We start from the raw sequence: 21179 nt of genomic DNA, 5'->3' as shown, positions 1-21179 counted from the left end.
TTGAATAAATTATTATTATTATTATTATTACATAATATATAACATCTAAGAGACATATTCACTAATATAATAGACTTTACTGTCAATTGATCATCAACAGACTAAGAGTGAGACTAGACCACTTATTCAATAACTTAACTTAACCTAACGTAGAAGTACCTTATTAAATTAGACGAAGTAATACGCAAAAAATAAAAAGAATTATTATTATTATAATTATCATTTGTGTATTTTAACTTCTTCCTCGTACTGTTTTTCTAGACTCGTTGATTTAACGCGAGATGAGATTAAAAGAAAACTGATGAAAACTTTCCTGCGTTTTTTTTTTGGTATTTATATCTACATCTATTCGTAACTAACGATAAAACGATTTGGTAGAGAGATGATTGATAAACATTTCAGGTCCATTTGCAACTAAGACCTAATCTCATAACTACTGTAATCGTGTTTCCTGTAAGCTTTGTGCTTGTGCAGCAGCGGCAGTCTGGTAGGGAAGACCTGGAAAAGCTCCTGCCGTTGCTGCCGCTGGTAAACTAGGAGTTTGAGGCAAAGTTGCATAAGTGTATGGCATGTAACCTGCAGCCCCTAGAAAAAGGGATTGTTTACAATACCAGTGTCGGTTTTACCAACACAAACAACGACTACAGATCCCAAAATTGCCAATCCCCAATTTGCTTTAACAGGCTCCATAAATAAATATATTACACTTGAATACGGTGCAATACGCCTAAATGTGATGTATTACACTTGAATGTGGTGCAATACGTCTAAGTGTGATGTAAAGCACTTAAATGTGGTAAATTACACTTGAATATGGTGCAATACGTCTATGTGTGATGTATTACACTTGAATATGGTGTAATATGCCTAAGTGTGATGTATGGCACTTAAATGTGGTAAATTACAGTTGAATTTGGTGCAATACGCCTAAGTGTGATGTATGGCACTTAAATGTGTTGCAATACGCCTAAGTATGATGTGTTATACTTGAATATGGTGCAATACGCCTAAATGTGATGTATGGCACTTAAATGTGGTGCAATACGTCTAAGTGTGATGTATGGCACTTAAATGTGTTAAATTACACTTGAATATGGTGCAATACGTCTAAGTGTGATGTATTACAGTTGAACATGGTGTAATATGCCTAAGTGTGATGTATGGCACTTAAATGTGGTGCAATACGCCTAAGTGTGATGTATGGCACTTAAATGTGGTAAATTACACTTGAATATGGGGCAATACGTCTAAGTGTGATATATTACAGTTGAATATGGTGTAATATGCCTAAGTGTGATGTATGGCACTTAAATGTGGTAAATTACAGTTGAATATGGTGCAGTACGCCTAAGTGTGGTGTATGGCACTTAAATGTGGTAAATTACACTTGAATGTGGTGCAATGTATGGCACTTAAATGTGGTAAATTACACTTGAATGTGGTGCAATACGCCTAAGTGTAATGTATGGCACTTAAATGTGTTGCAATACGCCTAAGTATGTTGTATGGTACTTAAATGTGGTAAATTACACTTGAATATGGTGCAAGAAACTCGAGTCTGGCACATGACATGTGAATGTGGTTTATCACACTTGAGTATGGTACAACGCATTTGAATGTGGTGTAGCACACTTGGATGTGGTGTAGCGCACTTGAGCGTGGCACACACCACTGAAGTGTACCGCATTAAATTTAAGTGTGATGCATAGTACACATGACAGACATCTTCCTAAACCGTGACCTAACCTCCAGAAGATGTATTGCACTTGCTTTTTTGTGATGTACAGCAGTTAAAAAGTTTGCAATCGTCACATTTAAATTCCTCTTAGATAAGTACCTACATTAATTGCAAGCGTTGTGAAGCCTGTATAAAATTTGGGATTGGGTGTTTTAAAAACTGCAGCCAAAACAACATAATAATCGCAACAGCAAGTGTTACAACGTTACCTGCTGCAGAGTATGGTGTGTACGCATCAAATCCGTTGGCGTATTGTCCCGTTGCAGCGGCATAAGGTGCTGCAGCTGCAGCAGCTGCAACGGCCGCATTTTGATATTCGTAAAATTGTGATGTTGCGGCTGCAACTGCGGCTGCATGACTTAGCTGAGTGGCCGGTAAAGGTACTAAGCTTCCAGGGGTGGTCGCAGTCAAGTAAGGCGATTGGTAGACGTAACTTGGCGGAACTCTGAAAGAGAGCCACTTGTTAGGCAAAACGGGGATTTCCCTAGCATCGTTTCACGCAACATCAGAGAAAAATACATATTATGTAACATATTGGTAAAATTTTTCGTAATTTCTCCGTACACGTATTCCAATCGGAAATTTATGCACAGAGAAATTACAATGTTAACACTCCCGTAGTAATACTGGAGATATGCAAAAAAAAAATAAAACATCTATAGCGTGCCATTATATTTCTCTGATTGCTACTAACCCATCATGCATTTGTGCTGTTAATCTAAACAGTGCACTTCAAGCTAATTTACGATCAGGAACCACACTTTAAAAAGCAAGTCGCGCCAACAACATCGGTTCTAATCACCGCAACGATCCTAACATCTCACTTGACGAAACGATTACACCAACAGCTTCCTCGTACAACATTAGAAGAAATTAATAAAGGAAATCCACGATTACATTAATATCGTCGATGTTTTGCAAATGTAAATTGAAGTACTGGACCGATTTACGAAAATATCCTTAATTTTTATAACAGACACCACATTTGAGTAGGTATATTCCCTTATATACGAAAGGAAGAAATGTAGACCAAGAAAAGTACTAAAAAAGAGTCGACAGAACTGCATTAGTAGAAAATTAGTTAAAGAAAAGAAAATTTAAAAGGTAAACGAAAGACAAGAAAAATCAAAGTGCTTTAGTAGAGGGTTCCATTTCAAATAAACATTGTGTTTCATAAATAAATTCAGTTCTAAACTGTAGATACGTATTTGCATTTGCAGTTGTTGATGTTGATAATGTAATAAACTTTACTTTGCCAATGATTATATTATGAACATGACGTGAAATAACGTGGGGTATCTTTCGAAAACATCTATCAGGTTGACTGGTGTCATTAGTATACATTATTGATGCCCAATGGCATGCATATGTACGAAATAGTCGTTTTTTTTTATGTTGTATGAGGCTGTCAATATTGTGGAGGTCGCAGTAATTTAGAAAATGGTCAATTTAACCACTAGCGCTACGTTTACTAAATAGAAAAGGAAAATCCCTCCGTTTTATTTGAATGCCAACGAAATTGATTTTTCCGTAAATGTATTCAATTTTACCAGTAAATACCTACGCAAACCAACAGTCACTTAATGGCAAAAGGTTGGGGACACAAAGTGGATTACTATCATTATTAATAATCAATCGATTCCGGATATAAAACCTTTTAATTTCGAACCGCTTTCCTTATCATTTCTAGTTGAAATGTTGTAAATAAATAACGGGACGATCATGATAAAAACGACTTTTCACTGATTGACCGAGAAGAAGTAAAATTAGGACCAAACTCTCGGTGAGTTTAATGCTCCTGGCGCTGCAAGGATCCTGTAATCTTCCGGTCCTGGAGTCAGATTTGTGGCGCAAGCCGAGCTGGATTTGTGGAAGATTATCCAATGGCAAAGTGTTAGCCACTTGTGCCCGCCTCTTCTTATAATTTCCAGCTTTTCGCGAGAAATTGCTCAATTTCATCGACTCTATCGTGAAATTTCCACAAAATATATACCTAACAACTGAAAATTATCAACCGTGCATATCTTCATAAAGACACAAATTTTAGATTTTCTTTTAACTGGTACCTACTCACAAAACTTAAGGACGAAATCAGGACGAATCTTTGGAATGCGATCGGACCTACAATAATCCACTTTAAGAAAAACAAAAAGAAAGGAGTAAAATAAAGATGAAAACAAATTTTTGGTAAATAACATGTTAAGGAAGGTGTTGTTTTTGTTTATTAAAAACGTACAAAAATAGCAAGTAAAAATTTCCATCATGAAGAAGAATTGTTTAAAATTAGCCATCAAAAAGTCGTAAAAGGGTTCAAAAAATCGTTTTATCCCAACTCCTAAATATTAAAAATTATGGAAGTGACGATAACACCGTTTTGGAAAACTTGGTAAGCGAAAAATGTCCACGTTGACGCAAGTTTATTAAAAGGGAATAAATGATGTCGTAGTTGAACATCGAAATATGTTTTTGGGTGTCGAAAAAAATATCTACCGCTATGTTTGTTGGCACTTGTGGAGTTGTGGAGGCGGTAAGGACCCATCCAAATGTCGCTAATGACAAGGCGAAGAATGTGTAACAGCTGCCTCTGATCCCATCTAGTAAATATAGAATAAGGACCCCGTGATCAAGAAGTTTATTTTAAAATTCACAACGTACGTAGTCCAGTTCCATAAAAAGAATATAACTTGCAATATATATATAATATAATCACTAGATACAAACCCACATGTAGGTACGTATCAGTAGATATAATATTGAGCAATCACTAAATACAAAAAAAAATGTTTTACGCCGTCTGATTGTCAATCAACTCTATAGTCCACCAATGACTGTATTTGCGTGCCAAAGTAATTGTGTTTCGTTGATTTTGGCAATTCTATAGGTAGATTCTTTCAACAGATATGTATGCATATAAAATAATGTACCTAATGCCAAAACACAAGTAAATGAAAATCGCTGCTTTATTGTAAAATTACCAGATATTTATTTACAAGCGGTAGAAATATAGGTGCATTTTAACTTGATGAATATTAAGAGTTTTTCTCCTATCGAACAAAGAAATTACACATTTCTTTGTCGTCACTTTTCCAAAAACGTCCTAAACTAATCGAACTCTCAAAGTCTTTTGCATTTAATGCATATTATTACTTTATTATTTAGGTACGTGTATGAAAAGATCGCTGAAAGTTCTTATTTGTAGGTAGGAATTTTCCTTAGCGACTTATCACTACAAATAATCAAATTTCTCTAGCGAATTCGTTCAAAAGGATAAATATACGAATTCGCTTTCAGTTGAATAAATAATCCATACTACTTACCCTACATCCACCTATAAGAGATACCAAAGAAAAATAATACGTACTACAAAACTTTTAAGTCCGAAATGCAATAATTTATAATGTGCATCAATTTTTGTAAAATGAATAAAACTTTTAGAAAGTACCCCGTGTTTTGATTACGCACATTTTAAAAGAACTCTAAACTACAAAGAAAACAGCACAACAGTAAAACATGATCAGGGGCGTATTTAAAATTTTTTTAGTTTTGTATCACGTCAATGCAATTTCATTCACAACTGGTATTGGGGACTTACGAAATAAAATAAATTAAAAACTCTTATAGTAATAACGGTAGACAATGGTAGGTAAAATAATTAAAACTTTGCCTAATTTAACTAGTGGAAATATCGATATGTACCTGTTTCTGTTTCATATTTTAAGAGATATATATGTTACGTATATTTTTTATTACTTTCTAGTAAAAATACGCCTCTGATTTGTCCACTAATGAAAAATTGTAGCATCTTTAACGCTGTAAGGACTCGCATAGCATCGCATAAAGTCGCGAGTAGACACGAAGCCACACACACCCTGTCAACACGCTCTCTACATTATAATATAACCAATATTCGGAAATGTTAACATTGTGCTTTCAACCTTAACCAAACAACTACAAATTAAAAAAAAATAACCTTCATAAAAACCGCCATTTCATTGTTACTATTAATTACAATATTAACAACGAACCCTGAAGAAAATACAGCGTACCGAAAAATAATTTTATAATAAACAAATTTTTTTGCTCAATTGTATGTCAATAATAGTGAGTTTTAATGAAAAATTCTCATCTTGGATATCGAACGTAGACCTAAGGAACCTTTCCATTTTTTAATTAGATATTTTGATAGTTTCAGAATATTGTATTATCAGAGGAGATCGCCGCACCGATTATGTTTACAGGGCAAGAAAGCGTTCTTTTTTCGTTGTTATCTTTTTACAATCTTTACCAGAAAAGTACAGTTTTCGATCATTTTTTCCACGCCTAACTAAGCGATGGACAAGCATACATACAAGTTTAAGTCAGAATATTATCATTATTATTATAGTGATTTAGGTTGGCACATGTTGCTAAAAATATCGTCATTACTGAAAATCCGTTTTAAAACAAAAAGAGTATACTTTTCAATAAAGACATCAAACAAAGATCAGAAAAAGAAATAAACAATTTCATTAGATAATACGGCTTGTCTCAATAATGGACGTTCACTTCGATGAAAATCATTTCGGTAAGATAGAAAGCACAATTTAAGAACTTGACGAAAAAAATTGAACACCGCCACCATCGGCTGCATTGTAACACACCCCAAAAATATTAATACAACCAAGCACATCGACAATATCAAGTTAGTTTCGCGTTAGTGTTACATTGCAGTCGTCAGTTATACAAAAAAAAAAAAACGAACATCAAAGATATTATGATAATCAGCACTAAAATAAAACGGAAAACCTCACAGCAAACATCAAAATACGGGCGTCCGCCACCAATTTGATTTGGGGCGGTATCCCCGAATTAGGGCGCTAGCGGGAGTAATAAATCATCTGTCGATCAAAAACATAATAAACTCATAAATATTATTCAAGTATCTATGCTTTAAAAAATTTTTTTAACACTTTCACTCAATTTCTCTTTGACTAAAACTGGCATTTATTTCTGTATGGGTAACTGTGAAAATTCTACACAATTTCCACATTATGGATAATAATGGAGCGACCTTATACCAGTTAGACTAAAATAATGGTCAAATTATTAAGGAATTTTACATTAGAAACCAGTATCTACGAGTAATAGATGAAAAAATTGAGATTCTGCAGAAACAAAATCAAAAATTTTTAAATCAACCAACCCATTTTGTGCTAAATGAAGATAATTATCTACTAATTGTTAATTCATTAACGCACAAAAGGGTATAAATTCTACGCATAGGTATGCATGTGCGTGGTCATATTAATACTTGGGTATCATTTAGAAAAGCAACTTAAATATTGAATAAATCTGTAAAATTTTCATCAACTTAGGGAAGCTTTAATCTTTTCTATTTAAGTACTTGAACTTCAATTGAATACTAATAGTAACTCAATAAAAACTTTTAATTTTCACGATTATCTAAGGCCAAAAGTTAGACCAATCTTTACAGATCTCGATTAAGAATTTTCAGGCAAACTCGATCGTTATTAGTATTGACCATGTGCAGGAAAACTGAATAAATCCTAGTCATTTATCAAAAATTTATCGTGTTCGGAATCATGACAATATGATTCGACATTGTTTTATCAAATGTATTATTCACCGGAACATTGCTCACGAAGTAGGAGTCTTCCGAGTAACGAACGTTTTTTTCTTTACAAAAAAACAAAACCAGAAGATTTCAATTATAATTTTTATAAATTGTAGCAGGTTAATTTAATTAATTATTACCCTGATGCATTTGTACATGAAGGAGTAATTTGTTCGGACTTATGTTATGGGTTTTGTTAAAATTTTGAGCTGCTCTTGCTAACATTCCAGAGTTGTTTATTAACTAGTTTAGAAAGTAATGGAAACCAGTATATTCGAGTGTCAAGAAAAGTAATGAAAAGCCCGCTAACGCCTCTTAAAATAAATAATATGGAGCTCAATAACTAACCAAAAAAACCACACGCACACACACACTCACAAACACTCATCGTTGTGCTAATTCTTTACGTGAATTCGGGGCGGGCAACGTCTCAGCCAATTTCAAATCTGGAAATCATATAGAATTAACGTAACCATTTGTTCTGAATTTTTGTGATTGAAAATATACATTATGTATCACGTAAGCCGCAGAAGTATTTCGGTCAGGAAATTCGATTTTCATTAAAATTTCAACAAGGAAAACAAACGGAAGGCTTCGAAATAATTGAAGGCGAGGTGGCGGATAAACGAGAGCTGTACTTTGCCATTACACTGAAAGGCGATGGATAGAAAACTAACTCCTTAAAAAAATAATCAATACTTGTACAAAATCGGTCAATATTGACATAAAACGTAGACTTTTTATTTCGTTAGGCATTCGGAGTTCGATTTTCCTGACAGAAAGCTTCTGTGGAATTCAGTGATCTGTAATAAGTATTCGCTTTGATAGAGTCGGATGTTCGGATCACACGTCACCATATTTTGCGAGGACATTTCTAAATTAGCTTACTGTGAAGAATTGTAGTAGTTGTTGAGAAAACAGTAATTAATCTTACTTACCCATACTGGCCAGGGAGCAACGTCGGGTAGCCAGTTCGCACACCAGCAAATGGGAATCCTGGAAAAAGAAATGTAACGTTGTGTACTTTTTACCTTTATTTACCGATACGTTCGCGTGATACTCTATTTACATGCAAAGACAAGAAGTTACATTACCAATAAAGTAACTGACATTAACAATAAGTGCCACAAAAGCCCTTTTCCGATAATGATTATACGTACAATTAACAAAATTAATTGATGTACTACGTAAGAGGCAATAAGAAAACTCCCTAGATTTGAGAAAACATTTGGTATTAATTCATGTCATGATAAAGAGGTTTAAGATCAAATATCATGAGAAAGTAGTTCCCCTTTTAAACCATCCTGAAAGGGAAATAATAGCGTACGGCAGGATACAGGATAATACAACAAAAGATAATTCCTTAACAGGACAAAAGATGTTATTCTTATCGTCGAGAACGTTTAAAATATTTTAGATGACGATATGATTTGGTGTAAGTATCTAGATGCCTAAATTAATTGACGTTAGAAAAAAGTTTGTTTTCTGTGTAACTCGAATCAACTTTCGATTCAGTCGTATGTGCAGCATTGAGCAGGACTACTAGGGCAATATTTCCCCCATATAAGACTCTCACCCTTCGCCTAACTGAATTATTATTATAAAGGGTCTTCTGAACAGTTAGTAATAGTAACGCATTCAGCTGCTCTTTCAAATACTACTACGTAAATTACACATAGGTGCCTTATGTATATAAATACATGGGTACCGTTACCATATTATAAACACACCATATGTTTCACAAATCCCGGGTGCGTGGGTACAGCGACAAAACACACAACACTTATAACAATCTACTTATTTTTCTTTTTCAATTTTTACACATTATTACTCAGAAACGTTCGAGTTTATTGTTTAGTCATCGGAGGTGCCATTAAACGGTAATTCGCTGTCAAAGGGATAAGTCAGAAGATGAATAAACTAAATTAGTTTTTAAAAGTCTGTCTTGTTGTATATTTGATGGTTAGAATAAAAATCCCTTTTCAATTGTAATTAGGCCAGTTACTAAAGCATCGCCACACGACGTATGTGTTAGTCTTTATGGTTTCCGGGTTCACCGGAAGTTTAGGAAGTAATCGACGCACGGCTACCTGGGCACGATAACAAAAGAGGTGTTTTATCATAGGACGATGCCGATTACCTCAATGTATTCGATATCATTTCGTTCAAGTACGAATTACATGTTAATTTCGAACTTTTTATAAATATTCAGTTGAAGCTAAAATTTGATGATATACGACGGTATAAATATTCAAATAATTGTAATATTTAGAAAGATTCAAATTCAACATTTAATTCTGATGATACAGTACAATAAGTTGCATGGACATATGTTAAACTAATTACAAAAGCTATAAAACAATGTATTATTTACGTTTTCCGGTTTTATTACTTTTGCTATTTTCGTCAAAAATTTGTTTTCCTGAATCCAGTTCATTTGGAAACAAAGTGTGAAATAATACACATACAAGGCGTTCGTTCTCAAAACTGCGAATAAAAATTATTATTATGTCCACGGGATTCTTAAAAGACGATCCAAATTGTACCTTCTTATTATAATGAATTGGTACAAGTGAGGAAAACTATTTATAAATCAAACCGAATGTAAATGTGGACTTTTTATCCTTTTTTTTTTTTAACAGGAAATGTTTTTTCCCCGGATGAGACATAAGAATATTGAATTTTAGTGTGGGAGGTTTAAAATAGAATACATACACATTAGTTGAACGACCAACAAGTTAAATTATAGAAACAAACCTGGAAGATCTATCGTAAAAATAGTAAGTGGTATTTTTGTTTTCCAAAAATATAATAAAATGGGCAACTGCCTGCCTACCAAAATGTTTTATCAAAAATCACCAGATGAACTTGGACAAAATCGTCAGAAAAGTAAAGTAGTATTTTTTGAAAACAACATCAAAATCATGCATCATATAAATTCAACATACCAGTTTGTACATTGCCTCGCGGTTTTGCCCCTAATATGGCTAGATTTACGTTTGCTTTCCGTCCATCTATGATGGGATTTGGATCTTTGCAGGCCCTTTCGGCAGCTGCTCGATCCCCCATTATCACCTGAAAATAAAACAAGTCTCAGCTCCCAAGTCAAAGTTGTAAATTCAGAGATAGGAGTAACGTGACGATTGTAAGGATTGGTCTACTTACAAATCCATATCCTCTGCTCTTTCCAGTCTGGCGATCTGTAATCACAACGGCTTCTTCAATGTCTCCATAAACAGCAAAATGTTCGCGCAATGATTTGTCACTAGTGTGATACGGTAGTCCTCCTACGAAAAGTTTCGTCCACGTGGTGTCCTTGTTTTGCACGCCAGTCCCATTCAAAGCACTAGCTCCAAGGACTCCCAGACCGAGTCCGCCAACCAGACTCTCCGCTTCATTCGTCGAACCTAATCCAGCACCAGGCATCAACATTTTCGGACTAGTTTTTCTTTGACTTGTACAACTTGAATAACTACTTCCTTTCGGTTCACAACACTTTTGGAAACTTTCACTGTTCGGCGCGAAAAGTGCGATTGGGTATTTAAATGGGAAACGGCAATATGCGGTCGGAGTTGTTGCGTGAATAGAAAAGAGCTTATAAAGACACCCCAGGAAGCAGTAGGTTGTCCATATGGCCCCAGCACGTGCAGTGTGTGACTGACTGCGAATTCGAAGTTAGCTGCGGCTGCCTGCGCAATCACTAGGTACTAAATTTAACTCTGCAGCTGTCAGCCGAGTTTCCACAATATCAGAGCAAAAAGACACAAGTTGCTTCAGCTGTGATGCCGTGGATAATGGAAGGTGACTTCGGGAGTTCGGAGATTTGTTTTAACACATATGATAAAAGCGACCACTGTCGGTGTACATACATGGGACGTTAGTGCGTACACCAACATTTGTACGAAGCGCCTCCTGGATAGCTCAGGAGGGGGGAACTACACACACATTCCCAGCACAATAATACCGGGGCCAATAATTGTCCGAAGCATTTTTTGTCCCTTTCTACTCATCCCGACCGCATGGACGTCTGAAGGAGCCAAAATAGTCGCAGCTTTTCGACGCCTCACGACGCCGCCGCCGTTGACGCTGCCGTCGCGAAAAACTGACAATGAAAATAATCTATCGCTCTGCCATCGCCTTCCTTTCGTTTTTGCCAATTTCATTAAATACTATCTTTTATTATCAGTTTTTTAATTCCATCACCAATTTTCATACCTCGTTTACGTTAGTAAATCGACTATTTATTTAAAAGAAAAATTACTGATAGCAATAGTATCTAAAATAAATTTCTACTTTAAGTAGGTACCTATACAGCTCCATATTCAGCATTCTCGCCGAAACTATATATTATATGTACAAATAAGTGTGTATATATATATATATATATGTACATATACATGTTTATAATGTTCGTACATCTGCGCGTGCTTATTTACTACTACCCCTTTGTCGTTATACTTGGCGAATGCATGAACGATGCATTGAACACCTGGTCTGGGTCTGTGCCCTCATCGAAGGGGCGAAATTATGCATAGATCTGACAGACACCCTGCTCCCACCGTTCTTGGGTCTCTGCACTCATGGCTATGTATGTATATATTGCTCTGTCAAACAACCACCAATTTCCGTATCGTCAGGATTCGTGTGGAAATCTAGCGATATTCCAAAAAAAATTATCATCATGGACTGTAAGCAATCAGTTTGCTAGTTCGAACAAAAATAATTCAATCATTGCAAAAAGTGGATGAATTATTACATACATTTTCCAAAAAGTGAAATGTGACTTATATGGTCATAAAAATACAAATTACAAATAGCAATTCTGGATAATCAATACGATCGATTAAGAATCTTAATATTACGTAGTTGATGATAAATTGATATTATTATTAAGTGAACAATGAAGTCGAAGATTATTTGAATGTGCCAGCTAGTCATTAACACTGCGAACGTCTTTTTAGTGTCGGGTTACATTTGATGAAGTTGTGGCGATCACATATGGTGTCGCAGCCACGCATTCACGTTTGATTCTTTTTAATGTAACGAAGATAAACATACTGAACTTCTACCATATGTTTTAAATACAATCAAGTTAAAACAATTTTCGACAGAGTGTGATATATCTATACAAATTGCTATGTAATTCATCAACATATCTCTATTATAATGAAACAATATTGTATTTTAATTTTCAGCTTACGTTCCAACGTTTTTTACGTGGCAGAATTATTTGTTATTGTTGTTTTATTGTTTCAAGTAACACCCGCGTTCGTGGTTTGTAGATAAAAACTAAATGGTATTCGTTTTCGTTATTATAAAATTCCCTGCGTACTTTCAAGAATTTGTGTATTATTCTCTAAACCTCAAATCCTTTTGGGTATTGAACCTTTACGAGTACGTTTCTCTTTTCAGTAAAAAAAGTATTATTTATTTAATTAATGATTGATTAATTTAAATTATCTCAAGCAATATTACGAAAGCTCAATGAATGTCAAGGATGTTAGAATTATGATTTTAGAAGTTAGTTGGCTGGAGTTTCGTAGATAAAGTTGAGAGTACTTTTTGAAATCTGTCCAGAGGAAGTATCACATATTCTGGCAGAGGGTAAGGGAATTCACAGCTGAAGAACTTTAGGGCAACATAATAGTACTTCGATAAACAATGCCTATACTTAATACAAAAGGGTGTCAAGCGATCGTCGGTACTGGGGTTGACAAAAAGTGAAACTTGCTCGTTCTTCTACGTATAAACCGACAGTAAAACAATTAGTGCTTGTAATTTAAATTGAGAAACCTTAGAAAATTAATCTGTTGAAACTTACTTATTTGAACATATTCGACGTGATAACCGGAAAGGTTTTAGGCGAAAAATATTTGGACCTCAAATTACAATAAAAAGAATGGTATTTTTAATTAAATTTTAAATTAAGTATCATGAAGACGAAGGTATATGCGTACGAATATTAAGCGAGTTAATAAGACATAAATTCAGTCAGAAGCTGGCGCATTCACGCGAGATAAGATTTAGTGTGTAAAGAAAAGTAGTGTTTTCTTGTTGGTAATATCCTGCAAACGCGGCATCTAAAAATAATGAGGACGCTATTCCTGCCTGTAATAAATACAAAATAATGAGTCCGGAAGGATTTTAAAACGTGTTAAATCGAATGTATCACTCAGTAGGCTTGTCTAATATTTTGTGTTGAATGTTTATTTTGGATCTCACTGTCTATAAACACATAAAAATCTGTTCGCTACTGAAAATTTTCACCATCTTCCTAATACTTTTCGAAACTAATGTTACAATATAGATACAACACCATTTTTTGCGGGCCTACTTATGCAGATATAACAATACAAAATATATTTTGCTTTAACTACTGGGGAAGTACGAAATATATTGGCAATTTAGAGCAATTACGTAATAATCGGCAATAGAAATTCGATTCCATAACAGAAAATTTGTTCACGGTCACATTATGCGGGGTTTCCGTTACGCGTAGTTCACGCCATCATGATCATCATATAGATAGATTCGACCTGTGCATTTCTTTTATTGTTTCAAAAAGTTTTGGATGTTATTGATGGTGTCACAATTTCGCGAAAGGTTTTATAAAAAAATAAAACTCAAAGTCAATCGAGTGAATGAATTAAAAATAATTATTGTTGTCGTAAGAAAACGCTACAAACTGTGGATAATTTTCTCCACAAAGTGACAGGTTTATAGCGTTTTATTTTGAGAAGGCCGTTACATACATGCATTTACAATCAAACGTTCGACTTTGTGTACAAAAACTGTCTCTTGTTTTTTCTAATTTTACATTATTTTATCGGAAGGTTTAAGATATCAAGACGAAGCGTTATTTCGTTACTTTTAAAAAAAAATTCCCTTTTACTCAAAAATATGCCTTTTTTTACATGCTTTACAACTGTTATCCTGGTTTTATTTTGATGGTTCATTAAGGTGCAGTGACAGTTGCTCGACCCGTTACTTGTTGTTAAATAAATTTTGTTTAACTTTTGTAAATGATCCAGGAAAATATTTTTAATCTCTCGGGCCATGAGCGTCACGTAGTTTTTTTTTGCGTCTATTTTAAGTAGCGCTTAAGGTTTTGAACGTCTACCAGAAAGAAATATTACTGTCTTCGAGTTATCCACGTCCCAGTACGACGACGCAGCGTTACTAAACAAAGATGAAAATGGTTTGGAAAAAGATGAAAACGTCTCACAGCCTACGTAGAACGACTGAAAACTTTTCATATTTATGTTAAACATCCTAGATATTTTGTCTCTGCGTAATGTTTCAGCCAATTTTCGATATATTCGAATAATAGCATTTTCTTTCATAATATAGGATACTTATCCCGTATGTGAGGGTAATTTTATGACTTTTACAATCTGTATGTAACATTTTCAATTCTGTAATTGAATGTGTTACATAATCTGAGTATTTTTTTTTAGATTTTTAAACGAATTAAAATGTTCTTTAATACTTTTATCAAATGATCGTCCTGTTTGACCGATATAAAACTAATTGCATTTACAGTTTTATATAGGTACAACTGATTTGCTATTGTGCGTTATTTTATCTTAATTTTCCTAAATTACTTGGTGTTACGTAAATATGCAAATATTGTGGACATTTTCCAAACACTGTTCTTTCTTTAGTAAGCATCTTAATAATTCAACAAATGCTTTGTTGTAAAGGTTGCACTGTCTGTTCTAAATTTATCAAGACGCGCACTTGTGACATTACGGACTTCTTTTTTTCAGTGCGAATACTGCTTGCCAATATAAAGTTCTATTTTAGAACTCAAAAACAGTACATCCTTTATTTTTTTTGTGATTTACAGTGCCTTCCGCTTTTTAGATTTCTAACAGATAGTTTCATTAGATTTCAAACGAGTTACCGTACGATTAATTAATGAATATACGATTTAGATATTGTAAAGCTGCTGTTAAACAGATATTTTAATTAAGGATTAATCAATAGAGTTGTAAAATGTAAAATAAACCAAAATAAATTATTATTAAACATTTACTCGAAAAAACTTTAGGTTTTTTTGAAGGATATAAAGATGAATTTTAAACTTTTAGGTTCCTAAAACGAAGATAGTTAGAGTTTGAAACATCATTAAACACTTCTTCTTTATTTACGATGATCTAAAGTAATATTTTACTGCGATAACAAAAAAGTGCTTTCATAATTGATTTTAACATAACAAGGAAATAAATAGATGGCCTATCCGTATTATTTAGAGCAGTCATTTTTAACTAGCTACTAGCATATGAATTTAAAAATGTGTTGATTATAAAGCAAAAGACAATGAATTATCTCTTGGTTCGTCCCATATTTTTATTTTTGTACGTTGAACCATTTCTTGGCACAATTTTGTTAAACTACGACATAAACAGAACGAGCATAGTATTGTTTGAGTTTACTGCTTAAAATTACTAATGGAGGCATGGCCTCGTTTTTCAAATGACTTTTAGTATACCTATCTGTCGTTGAACTGCGTACAAAATTTTACGTCATTATTAAAAAAGGACTCAAACTCTATTTTACTTTGAAATTTTTATGCGATAGTCCCGTTTAATAAGACAGATAAAATATCATTCGAATGTACTTGCTCTTTAAACATGCAATGGTCGCTAGGTTTTTATCACGCAGGTACAATCTAGATGGCGATTTTTAATAACGCTTTAAAGGACAACGGAAACCAGATACAGTCTACACATGAATGTGCAGTATAAGAATGATAATATATCTAATGAAAGAAATTGTTTCTACTTTATGATTTATAATTCGCTTTTTAATTAATGATTAATTAAGTATCAATAACAGAGGGAGACACCTCCCCATGATGTGTCTATTAAAGCTGACATTAGAATTTATTGTGCAATTTATTTGAATCGATTTAAAATCAATCATTATAATCCAAAAATGTTTCTAAAATTATTTACATAGGTATTAAGAATTAATCTACAGTCCCACTTAAAGCTATCGTTTATATGAACCAAAAACTACAACTCATCCAACTGTCTCTTTAACTTTAGCTAGAACTTGTTCGGTTGCTGATCGAATAAATACATCGTGATCAGTTGATTGCAAACTAAATTTATTTGGATTTGAATATGATACTATAGTGTAGTAATCGTTTCCTGACGATCCTGGGTGCGAATAATCAAAATGTCCGTTATTTTCCTGACGTGCGGGCACAACAGTTGTAAAACTTACATTTTCGTTCCCATTACTTGGACCATAACCGTACCCTGTGGCATTATTAGTTGTTGTTGAAACTGTTGTGGTTGACATGTCTGTTGACGTGGTAGATTGTTCAGTTGTTGTAGAAGAGCTTTCAATTGTTTCGTCAGAATTGGATTCTGAACTTGTTTGTTGCTTAGCTGGTCTTTGATCACTGTCTTTGTTTAAATTCTCTATGTAATCGTAATAGTCGTCGTCTTCCAATTGTGAGTTGTAAGGCAAAGGATCCCTGTAACGGAATCTATTGTATCGAAATGGTAACGAATTGTAGTAATCGTAATCGAAATATGGTCTCCTTCTTATGGGTTGTAACTGCTGGTACCTGCACAGTTCATCGAATTCACAAAAGCGATTTCGACTTCTATAAAGCTTTTTATTAATGTCGCTCAGTTTTCTTTTCGAACTTGTAGAGGTTGTTTTTCTTCTTTGTTTTAGAGGTGAGGACTTTTTTGTATTTGAACTGTTAATCCTCTTTCTTTTACCGTTATTCCTCTTTGTATTTTTCATGCGGTTTTTCTTGTTATTAGTTGATTTGGTTTTGAACATCGGCTGATTTCTTTTAATTTTCTTTACGGTGACGGCGTTATCATCCGGTATAGACTCATTGGAGTAGTCGAATCCTGTCGTGGTAATATGGGTTATCATATCTTGGATAACGTTACCATTACTATCACGGTAACTCTCCTTAGCCGTTAATGTTGTTGGTACGGAATCATGAATTATAATTTGCTGCTGGTTAACGTGATGGTGATCCTTTTCGTGATCGTGATCATGATCGTGTTCAAAATGGTGATCATTAACGGAAGGTGCTCCATAGTTATACATCCAATCTGAAGGATTCCACCCTGAAGATGGATAATTATTCCACTCTGGAACATACGCAGGAAATCCATACGCACTGTTCTGGATGAATATTGTACAACAAATTAATTTCAAGGACCAAATCATAACTTTTCACAAGGTTCTCTCGTCGAATAACTAACTGCATTTGCGGCAATTGGTATCATTTATGCCTTTTATTTGAGAAAGTATTTCAAAATGCGGGCTGTTTCCTGATTTCTCTTTTCGTGCGGGTCCTTCGACCTAATTTTGCATCACGCTGCCATCTGTTACAATACATGTGTACGAAGTAGATATTGATCTCATAAGTTGTCCTTGCTTTTTAAATCAACTATTAATAAATAATTTTATAATAACAATTTTCAATTTGCTTTATAGATGTTTTGCTGTTAAATTATGTAAGTTTCTGAAATTTGCTTATGTACGAATAGACTTAAGTGACCAAAAGCTCATGCTGCTGCCATCTTTCCCTATGCAGTAAAACTTTATACTGCCCGGGAAAACTTGAGGAAAAACTTTTTCAAATTGCATCTTACGTTTCGTTATATTACGTTTGTAGTTTAGAATTACATTGTTAATGTTATAGTGCAATTAAAAAGTAATGAATATGTAAGATTTGTTTATACCATCAAAGAACCAATGTAATGTTTTAATTTTTTATCTTTAGTATCATTCATTTCACCTGAAACATGACTCAGGTAGTATTATCTCTAATACTAACATATCATTATGTACTTATACTGATAACAAAATGAGTAAAGAATGTAGTAAACTGTATGTACTGGTGTAAAAATGTCGTTTAACTTAATGACAATAATTAAATACATAGAATAAAGTTCGGTAGTTTCAATATACAAAATGGTTCATCCTAGAGACATCTTAAGGAGTGACTCTAACGATGGGGCGAGTCAGTTTTCGGCACCTATTGAAAAATTATCAGGAAATCCTGTAGACTGCGGTCTGTCAGTTTTTCCTTGCCTGAATCGATGGATCAATTTAGAAAGATTTGCCAAAATCGGAGTTCTTCTTTACATACTAATACATATCGGTGTGATACAAGGTGCACTATTTTCTTATTTTCAAGGAACTTCAACCATTTGGAAAAGACAACATGGACTACCTGATAATTCTCTTGGTAAGCCATCAAACGTCAGGTGTTTTAAATTTTAATAAAAAACTCCTCTTTGGTAAACCTTTTTCCAGAATGGTTCCTCAAATTGGATGAAATTCTTTGTGGTGTCTTAGCTTTAACCGTATCCTATTGGGCAAACAGGATCCACAGGGCATCATGGATCGGAGGTCTTACAATTTTTCAATCAATTATGGGTCTCTTGCTTATAGTCCCTGAAGTATTTTATCCCTTTCATGGGCAAGTATTCCCGAAAGGTCAAGCAGCTTTTATACTCCAATAAAACATTCTTTACTTAAGTTTCCCTTTTAGACGATAATAATTTATGCTCAACAACCCTCAATGCTACCACAATAAACGAGACTGCAGGCGCTTTTAACGAAGTTGCAATTGGTGTTCTCTTCTTTTATCAAACATTTTCTGCATTGGGAAAAGTAGCTCTTTACGCCATTACAATTTCTTACATAGACGATAGCGTTGAGATGAAAAATAGTCCAATTTTCATAGGTAGGTGATAAAGGAATAGACAATACAGAATTAAACTGAAAAAATACATTCTATGTTGCAGCTGTTGTACTAGCTTCCAGGGAAGTGGGTAAACAAGTAGGGATGAACTTATCATGGACAGTGGTGTCAAAAGAGTCCGCTCGTGTATTTTTAGCGCCAGGTACAAGAAATTTTATTAATGATGCTGATACTAATAATTAGTTTTTCAGCATTTCTTGTTATGTCAATATTTCTGTTCATATCTGGGACTTTAATCGCTATGTTCCCAAAAAGCTTACCTAGTGTACTGCTAAAGAAAGCTGTTGCATCAATACTAGATGTAGCTAATGGTGTCGAACCAGCAGAAGAAACGGAAGCAGACGATGGTATATTGACTAACATCAGACCATGTCTTATTTAGAAAGCATTTTATTTTAGGTTTCTTTAAAACCATATGGAGAATACTCAGAAATAAAATATTAATTGTCAACGTTCTCACCTCAGCTGTCATATTTTCTGCCATGGTCAATTACGACTTAATGCGACCAATATTTTACGAATCGTATTTCTATCTTCCGAAAGAAAGTTTCGACCTTTCTGGCTACAACGACCCGTGGCTATCGCAAATAACTACAAATTTGATAAAACAACCCTTCATGGCACTTTCAATTGTACTAACTGGCTTCTTCATATCAAAAGTCAAACCGCAAGCAAAATCTTTGGCGTTATGGAACGGGAAAGCGCTCGGTTTTACCATAATCACATTCGGATCTTTAGCTTTCTATAATTGTGACAAATCACTCCAAACTGAACTTGGAGATAGAATAACAACGCCATTCTGCAGCAGTAGATGTATTTGTTCTGAAGAAATTTTATTTTCACCAGTTTGTTCGGAAATTGGTCAGACCACCTACTTCTCAGCATGCCACGCTGGGTGCACCACTGTTGAAAACGTCAATGGCATAAAGGTAATTGTCACGTTGGAGAAAGGCCAAAAATTGTTTTGAACATTTTGCGTTTTTTTTAATGTTAGATATTTGGAAATTGCACCTGTGGTAGTAATATCCACACGTATGTGGACACAAAGGCAACTTTAGGATCTTGCAATAAAAATTGCCAAACCTTTTGGGGTGTTTCTCAAGCTAATGACATTATAGCAGCTGGGTTCCTAGCATCTACCATCATCACTTCGATCATGATAAGTTTGAGATGCGTCAATTCCGTTGATAAATGTGTAGCATTAGGATTTCATATCACTTTCCTTGGAATCATACCGTACATACCATTCCGAATAGTGTATTTGGTTGTGGCCGGTATGTTAAATTAAGATAATAATCTGATCAGTTTATTTGATGATTTAAACATTTCAAATTATTTTCAGATTTGTTCTGCCAGTACAGAGCATCCAATGGAGTTTGTAGATTACATTCGCAAGGACTTGGAATATTTCTGACTGCAACAACCGTCGCTTTGTTGATTATCGCAATTTTATTGAGTATATTGCTTTGTATATTTGTGAGAAAGCTGGAACTCTACAAAGACCTTAAAGATGATAAAGACAACAACAGGGTAAATGATGAGGAACTGGAAGAATTAGAAAGCAGAAGAGATAACCACAGCAGGGATTACTTGTTTAGAACATCCTCGCCCTCAACAAACGGTAATCAGGATTCACGATTAAAGGATTTCAGTCCGGTATCATCAGCTATTCCTGAAGATGATATAAGAGAATATAGCAATAATAATAACAATAACAATCTTGAAATAAACCGGTTAATTACTGCTGAACCTGAACGGTTAGACTTCTCCCTCGCGAAAGGACTTCCACTAGTAAAGACCAACATTGAGGCAGAAGTACACTCAAACCCTCAAGGCAGCGACGACGAAAGTTTCAAAACAACAACTGATAATATCACAACAAAAAACAATGACAGTAAAGCAAATTCAATTTTAGAATCTGACTTCTAACTTATGCTTTAATAATATGTAATTAAATAAACTATTACAATGTACCTTATAGTTACTATGTAAATTTTAGCAGTTTTTTTACATTTCGTACTGAATAAAGAAATTACGGAGCGGCAAATTTTGATTAGATATTGAAAATAAAT

The 21179-nt window shown here is 34.3% G+C and overlaps 3 protein-coding genes across 5 annotated transcripts; 1 reads left to right on the top strand and 2 right to left on the bottom strand.

The window, feature by feature from the left end:
• Positions 1-317: 317 nt before the first annotated feature.
• Positions 318-11228, bottom strand: LOC108738201 (RNA-binding protein 24-like). Of its 2 annotated transcripts, none has more exons than XM_018471492.2 (5): positions 10518-11228; positions 10301-10427; positions 8291-8348; positions 1948-2183; positions 318-585 (listed from the first exon to the last, which is right to left on the bottom strand). In XM_018471492.2, exons 1-5 carry the CDS (start codon positions 10782-10784, stop codon positions 434-436), a joined length of 840 nt encoding a protein of 279 aa, XP_018326994.1. In that variant the 5' UTR covers positions 10785-11228; the 3' UTR covers positions 318-433. The 2 variants fall into 2 exon arrangements, with proteins under 2 accessions (XP_018326994.1, XP_018326995.1); XM_018471493.1 differs by having other exon boundaries at positions 318-576.
• A 424-nt stretch (positions 11229-11652) lies between these two features.
• Positions 11653-18102, bottom strand: LOC108738196. 2 transcript variants are annotated; one of them, XM_018471485.1, is made up of 2 exons: positions 16587-18102; positions 11653-12004 (listed from the first exon to the last, which is right to left on the bottom strand). In XM_018471485.1, exons 1-2 carry the CDS (start codon positions 17559-17561, stop codon positions 11960-11962), a joined length of 1020 nt encoding a protein of 339 aa, XP_018326987.1. In that variant the 5' UTR covers positions 17562-18102; the 3' UTR covers positions 11653-11959. The 2 variants fall into 2 exon arrangements, with proteins under 2 accessions (XP_018326987.1, XP_018326988.1); XM_018471486.1 differs by lacking the exon at positions 11653-12004 and adding an exon at positions 16396-16519.
• Positions 18103-18209: 107 nt separating this feature from the next.
• On the top strand, positions 18210-21154 carry LOC108738186 (solute carrier organic anion transporter family member 2A1-like). The gene is made up of 8 exons (XM_018471461.2): positions 18210-18588; positions 18657-18839; positions 18895-19089; positions 19151-19249; positions 19299-19454; positions 19507-20036; positions 20102-20381; positions 20450-21154. The coding sequence occupies exons 1-8, from the start codon at positions 18312-18314 to the stop codon at positions 21034-21036; spliced, it is 2307 nt and encodes a 768-aa protein (XP_018326963.1). The 5' UTR covers positions 18210-18311; the 3' UTR covers positions 21037-21154.
• Positions 21155-21179: the final 25 nt, after the last annotated feature.

This window comes from Agrilus planipennis, unplaced genomic scaffold, assembly GCF_000699045.2.
Source record: "Agrilus planipennis isolate EAB-ADULT unplaced genomic scaffold, Apla_2.0 scaffold88, whole genome shotgun sequence".
In the NCBI taxonomy this organism is placed as follows: domain Eukaryota; kingdom Metazoa; phylum Arthropoda; class Insecta; order Coleoptera; family Buprestidae; genus Agrilus; species Agrilus planipennis.
This window is presented reverse-complemented; position numbering and strand designations above follow the sequence as displayed.

Bases quoted from the DNA above. Each gene is read 5' to 3' on its own strand.
- LOC108738201 (XM_018471492.2), bottom strand. From the start codon at position 10,784: ATGTTGATGCCTGGTGCTGGATTAGGTTCGACGAATGAAGCGGAGAGT. The intron at 8,349-10,300 runs GTATGTTGAATT...TTCTTTTTCCAG, and splicing joins GCGAGGCAATGTACAAACTG to GATTCCCATTTGCTGGTGTG. The intron at 586-1,947 runs GTAACGTTGTAA...CCCTTTTTCTAG, and splicing joins CACACCATACTCTGCAGCAG to GGGCTGCAGGTTACATGCCA.
- LOC108738196 (XM_018471485.1), bottom strand. From the start codon at position 17,561: ATGATTTGGTCCTTGAAATTAATTTGTTGTACAATATTCATCCAGAAC. The intron at 12,005-16,586 runs GTAAGTTTTACA...GAATATCGCTAG, and splicing joins CAAGTAATGGGAACGAAAAT to ATTTCCACACGAATCCTGAC.
- LOC108738186 (XM_018471461.2), top strand. From the start codon at position 18,312: ATGGTTCATCCTAGAGACATCTTAAGGAGTGACTCTAACGATGGGGCG. The intron at 19,090-19,150 runs GTAGGTGATAAA...TCTATGTTGCAG, and splicing joins AAATAGTCCAATTTTCATAG to CTGTTGTACTAGCTTCCAGG. The intron at 20,382-20,449 runs GTATGTTAAATT...AATTATTTTCAG, and splicing joins AGTGTATTTGGTTGTGGCCG to ATTTGTTCTGCCAGTACAGA.